The sequence below is a fragment of the Carlito syrichta genome, unplaced genomic scaffold, assembly GCF_000164805.1.
Source record: "Carlito syrichta isolate Samal-C Ts95f unplaced genomic scaffold, Tarsius_syrichta-2.0.1 Scaffold118078, whole genome shotgun sequence".
Classification (NCBI taxonomy): Eukaryota; Metazoa; Chordata; class Mammalia; order Primates; family Tarsiidae; genus Carlito; species Carlito syrichta.
The window spans coordinates 73,166-79,421 of record NW_007062174.1 but is presented as its reverse complement, the minus strand read 5'-3'; the positions used below and the strand labels follow the sequence as shown (position 1 = coordinate 79,421).

The window sequence follows — 6,256 nt, the reverse complement described above, 5'->3', positions numbered from 1 at the left end:
CGGCGCGGGGACAGAGAGGGGACGGGCCCGCCGCCCGCGGGAAGGCCCTGCCTTGGCGCTGAGCCTAGGCAGCTGGGTGACGGTCTGCCTGAAGGCCTTTGTGACCGCCACCCTTCAAGCCCCCGAAGAGTGCCTCCAGTTTGGGACACCGTTTCTTTTAAGTTTTCGAAAGAGAGGATCTCAACATGTTCCAGAGAAGTAGCCGGAACACGACGAGCCTCGGGAGCCACATTCTCATCTCACGGGAGCAAGAAACAACTTTGTCGGCCCACCTTGGTGGGGCATGGGATGGGGGAGGGGGACGCCCCCTTCCTGAGGCTTTCACGGAGCGACCCTGGTAGGACCCCTCCCGTGCCTTGGCCCTGTCCAGAGGCCATCAGAGGACAGGCGGTCTCTACTGCCCCACCAGGCCCCAGGCTCCAGGCCCCACTTACCCGAAGGAGGAAGCCATCTGGGCAGGTGAACTGGTCATACCAGATGGCCTTGTACATGATCAGGACGCAGCCCAGAAGCGCCATGACAAAGGCGATCATCCGCGCTGTGGGCAGCTGCCAGGAGGGAGGAGGAGGAGGAGCTGTTAGTGGCCAGCAACTTGCAGCTGAGCACAGGACTGCCCTCCCCCCGGGTCTTGGTGCCCAGTCCCCACTCCAGGCAGTCAAAACTGTTCTGGAAGGTCAGCACCAGGGTCAAGTGTCCAGGCACCACCCCTCGGGTCCAGGCTCCTCCACTGGGATTCTTGAAACATCTGCCACCCGGTAAAGTGCATGTGACCTTTGACCCAGCAGGTGCTTGTAGGAATTTGCAGTTTCCCTGCCTACGTGGGCACTGCACAGCAGTTGGACACTAGAAGCCATCTGGACACTAGAAACCCAAGGAACTCCTGGCCACCCCGGCAGACTCTGGGGGCAGGGGGGCTTCTATTGCAGAAAAATGAGGGAGAGTAGAAAATGAGCAAAGATATTTGTCGAACACACTGCAGAAAGTGTTAGTACCCGTATTACACAGAAAGCCTACAAGTCACTAAAGAAAAACAGTGACCCTTTGGGAAAATGGGCCAGCAGCACAAACTGGTGCTTCACTTGAAGAGAAACACATTGCAGGAGCTCAACTTCCTCACAGCCTGGAGAGCGGTGTGGCACAGGACACAATGGTCAGCCCTGCAAGGGGGACGCACTGTACCACTCTCCTTTGACAGCAGGAGCTGGAGCAAGGGGATCCCAGCTCGGCCTGGCCAGAGCCTGGACACCCTGGTTGGCGGCCGCCTTCCACCTTCTTCCTCTGCCTGAGTCCCCACTGCGGGATGGGGTGGGTGTGACTACCCTGCGCCCTTCCTCTGGGTGGCCGAAGTTCAGGCGCTGGCCCTCCAGGTCAGTGAAATTCTTCAGCTGGTCTGGAGAGGACAACTGGTATTCCGTCTGGGTCTTGATGACCACCTGTGAAAAGAAACGGTCATGGCCTCACTGGGAAGTGGACAAGGACCCAGGAGAGCTCTGAACTGAGAGGGAGGAAGCCGGGGTGTGCCGCGGGGCCGTGGTGTGGACGCGGACTGTCTGCCAGGGTGGCAGAGCTCCAGCAGCCACGAGTGAGGCCAAGGGAGAGTGAGTGCTGCGAGTCTGCCGGGGGCACCCGGCCCTGGAGTCTGGCCAGCCCCTGATGGAGCAGCTCCCCCTGCCAGCCTCCTTCGCCTCGGAGAGCGCCAGCTCTCCCTGCCAGCAGCTTCCCCTTTGGTGGCTCCAAAGCTTGGGCTCCTTCTCCAGGAAGCTGCCCTGACTTCTTTGCTGGCTTCGAGTCTTGAGGCCCGGACCACATGGGCACAGGCAGGGACGGTTCTGTGTTCTGTGTGTGCTCTCAAAAAACTCCGCCCTCCAAGGCAGCCATGTCACAGGTGCAGTGGGAGCCCACACAGATGGCTGGAGAATTGCCCTCGACCAACAGGAGTGTTAACACTTGGAAGATCCCCCTGTCCTACCCCAGTCAATAGCTGGCTGGTGTGGGCACAGATGCCACCCTCTTGCCTCCAGCTGGGACAAGTCTGGGTGCTTTTCAAGCTCCAGAGCTCTCTGGCATCAGGCTGGGCCAGGCCTGAGCTGAGCTCTTTGCTTCTCACCAGTTTCCACTGAGAGCTCCCCCTCCCTTGGTCACATGCCCATGACCCCCATCGCAGGCCTGCCCCAAGACAGAGCAGTGCCTAGCAGGGAAAGGGTGGGGATTGTTGCTTGCTGAGCCCTGGATAGATGACACACGGGCTGGAAGATGTCTACAGGTTAGTGCATGAATCCTTGGTCATCCTGCAGCCAGTTTGCCCCTGTCTATATCAGAAAGGAGGCTCCAAGAGCTATAGGAGCTGATCAGGTCAAACGGAGTACCCATGGCTGGCTGGGGTTTCAGCCCTGCACAACTACACCTAGGAGAAAGTCACATCTAAATAAACCTCACCCCGCCGCCCCCTTGATCTCAGGGGAGCGTGAGAAATACCCACCATGCTGGCTCAGGCCCCTCACCTGGTCGGTGAACGGTGGCTGGAGCTGGCTGACATCCAGGGGGCTGATCAGAGGCACACCGTCCATGGCAGCCCCAACTTGGATCCCTGGCTCTTTGCCTGGTTTCACAGAGAAGCTGCAGCCCAGCTTCACCATGGTGGATGGCAGTCTTTGTTCTGTCCAGAGATAGAAACAGGGTCACGCCCTCAGGCCCCACCATGGATGACCATGCATGTGAATCTTCTTGCCTTTAAGATTAGGAAGAAACCGGGCTCCGTGGCTCAGCCTGCAATACCGCGCCTTTGGGAGGCTGAGGTGAGTGGATTGCCTGAGCCCGTGGGTTCGAGACCCACCTGGGCAGGCGAGACCTCATCTCTACAATAAATAAATAAAAAAATAGCCGGGTGTGGTAGCGCATGGCTGTAGTTCCAGCTACTTGGAAGGCTGAGGCGGAAGGACCGCCGGAGCCCAGCGGGTCGAGGCTGCGGTGGCTGGGAGCGGCCACTGCACTCCAGTCTGGGTGACAGAGTGAGACACCAACTCAAAAAAAAAAGATTAGGAAGGAGACAAAAATGCCTTTGATCATATGTTCTATAGATTGTGGTGCTGGAAGTCTAAGCCAATGTTACAGGGCAGAAAAAAAGAAATAGCCATAGGGCTGAAATACTGTTTGTAAAAAATCCAAGTCATCTGAGGATAAATTGTAAGGATTGAAAAGTGACTTCAGTAAGGTTGCTGGATTTAAGTTATTCACAAATCAATTATATGTCTATATGTCAGTGGTAGAAAATTAAACAAATAATGTATGAAAGATTCCAGTTAGGTCACCATGTTTCCTAGCTTTGGACCCCTCCCCTACCTTGGGGAGGTAAATCTTCTCTCTCTCCAATTTACTTTTTAAATAAACTGTATTTTCCAATCTAAAAAAAAGATTCCATTTAAATAAGATCCAGATGTTCAGGAACAGGTGTGACAAGAGATGAGCAGGACCTCCACGTGGCAAGCCAGGAAGCACTTCTGTTGGAGACCAAAGAAGGGCTAAATCCCGCCAGGAAATAGGGAAGAGTATGGCCATGGATTTTGGAAGTCTACATGTTTAAACATGTTATACTCCCTCCCCAGTGTATCTGCAGAATCAATAGATCTTAATCAAACTCCCAATAGAATTTTTTAGAGGAGTTTGATGAGCATCGTCATTTGATATGGATGGCAGAAGGACAAGAAGCACAAGATATTCTGGAAAAGAATGAGGAGGTCTCAGCTGCCAGGTGTCTGGCGTGTTATGCAGCAGAAAAAATTGAGTGACATGGTGTTGCTGTGTGGTAGAAAAAGTTCCATGTGACACACTCTACACACACAGACCTTGGATTTACAACCAAGACACCACTGCATAGCAGGAAGGATGGTCGCCTTTTTTTTTTGAGTAGGAGTCTCTGTCACCCAGGCTGGAGTGCAGTGGCAAGTTTATGGCCACCACAGCCTCAACCTGCTGGGTTTAGGTGATCCTTCCACCTCAGCCTTCCAAGTAGCTGGAACCACAGACATGTGACACCACACCCGGCTGGTTTTTTTTTGTTGTTGTTTTGTTTTTTTTGTAGAGATGAAGTCTCACCATGTTGCTCAGGCTGGTCTGGAACCCCTGAGCTCAGGTAATCCTCCCGCCTCTGCCTCCCAAAGTGCTGGGATTAAAGGCATGAACCACTGCTCTCAGCTGGATGGCCACCCTTCAATACACCATTGTCCACACTGCAAACAGTGAATCTAATTCCTACCTCACGATATACACAGAAATCCGCTCTAGGTGGATATTCCTGAATTGAAAGAGCAAACAAGAAAGCATCTCTAAAACAATAGTGAAGGGTTTTCTGGTCTCAGGGAGGGAAATATTTCATCAATAAGACAAATAAGCACTAACCATAAAAATAAAATATTGATAAAATTACTTCATGAAAATTAAGAATGTCTGCTCATCAAAACAGCCTTTGGTCGGGCACAGTGGCTCACGCCTATAATCCCAGCACTCTGGGAGGCTGAGGTGAGAGGATTGCCTGAGCCCACAGGTTTGAGACCATCCTCAGCAACTTGGTGAGCCCTCATCTCTCCAATAAATAAAAAATTAGCTGGGCATGGTGGCGCAGGCCTGTAGTTCCAGCTATTTGGAAGACTGAGGCAGAAGGAACACCTGAGTCCAGCAGGCAGAGGCTGTGGTGGCTGTGAGCATGCTACTGCACGCCAGCCTGGGAGACACAGTGAGACTCCAATTCAAAAAAAAAACAAAAAACAGACTTCAAGCCAAGTGCAGTGGCTCACAACTGTCATCCCAGCATTTTGGGAGGCAGAAGTGAGAGGATTACCTGATCCCAGGGGTTCGAGATCAGCCTGGGCAACTTGGCAAGACCTTGTCTCTACAATAAATAAATAAATAAATTAGCCAGGCATGGTGGCGTGCGCCTGTGGTTCCAGCTACTTGGAAGGCTGAGGTGGAAGGGTTGCCTGAGCCCAGCAGGTTGAGGCTGTGGCGGTCGTGAGCAAGCTACTGCACTCCAGCGTGGGTGACAGAGTGAGACTTTAGCTCACAGAACAAAAACAAACAAAAATAGCCTTCAAAGAACGGGAAAAGAACCAAGACTGGAGGAAGATATATGCAGCTCACAGATGAAGAAGGGCCTATTGTGGGTTGAATGGTGTTCCTCCCAAAGATATGTCCAAACCTAATCTCTGGTACCTGTGAACCTGATCCCTTTTGGAAACAGGGTCTTTGTAGAAGTAATCAAGTTAGAAGGAACCCATCCTGGATTAGGGTGAGCCCAAATCCAATGACTTATTAGAAAAGGGAAGTTTGGGCATTGCCTTGCTAAGCTCTGGTCTGGCCACATGGCTTTTTGAGCTATGGCTGTTACATTTTCCTAAGCCTCGGCCCCTTCCCCTGCCTTGGGGAGGTGAATCTTCTCCCTCGCTCTCATTTATTTTCTAAACAAACTCTAATTTCCAATCTTAAAAAAAAAGAAAAGGGGAGTTTGGACACCGAAGAATGCTGTCTGTGAGTGGAGGCACAGATTGGAGTGGAGCAGTCACAGTCCAAGGACCACCTAGGGCTGCCAGCAGCTGAAAGCAGCCGGGAAGACTGTTCCCCTGGAGGCCTGGGAGGTGCGTGGCCCTGCACCAAGACACCTGGATTTGGGTCTTTTTGCCTCCAGGACTGTGAGAGAAGGCGTTTCTCTTGTTTCTGTTTTGTTTTGTGGTTGAGTCGGAATCTCACTCCGTCGCCCAGACTGGAGTGCAGTGGCCGCTCCCGGCCACCGCAGCCTCGACCCGCTGGGCTCTGGCGATCCCTCCGCTTCAGCCTTCCGAGTAGCCGGAACTACAGGCACGCGCTACCACGCCCAGCTGATTTTTTGATTTATTGTAGAGATGAGGTCTCGCCAAGTTGCCCAGGCGGGTCTCGAACCCGCGGGCTCAGGCAAGCCACTCACCTCAGCCTCCCAAGGCGCGGGATTACAGGCTGAGCCGCCGAGCCCGGCTATTTCTCTTGTTTTAAGCAACCCAGTTGTGGTAGTTTATGACAGCAGCCACAGGAAGGGCAGGTGCCCACCAGACTCACAGGTGACCAATCTTTCTTGTCCTGCAGTGCCCAGGCCCTGCTCTGGGGGGTCCAGGTGTGGCCAGGACCCACAGGATCAGAAGCAGGAGACTCCCTATCACAGAGCTCCTGCCCAGGGGCTGTCCAGTGAATAAACAGATGATAAAGATCTGTGTGTAGAATATGTGACCTACAC

General features: G+C 53.1%; 1 protein-coding gene across 1 annotated transcript in view; it reads right to left on the bottom strand.

Annotated features, from left to right (window-relative positions):
- The window catches only part of CALY (calcyon neuron specific vesicular protein), a gene marked incomplete at its 3' end in the record, with an annotated part of 3,597 nt that extends 910 nt beyond the window's left edge, over positions 1-2,687 (bottom strand). Inside the window, exons 1-3 of the mRNA XM_021707474.1 lie at positions 2,502-2,687; positions 1,320-1,433; positions 273-548 (exon numbers count right to left, since the gene is read on the bottom strand). Coding sequence (XP_021563149.1) covers positions 273-548; positions 1,320-1,433; positions 2,502-2,636 — 525 coding nt within the window. The remainder of the gene's footprint in view (positions 1-272; positions 549-1,319; positions 1,434-2,501) is intronic.
- Positions 2,688-6,256: the final 3,569 nt, after the last annotated feature.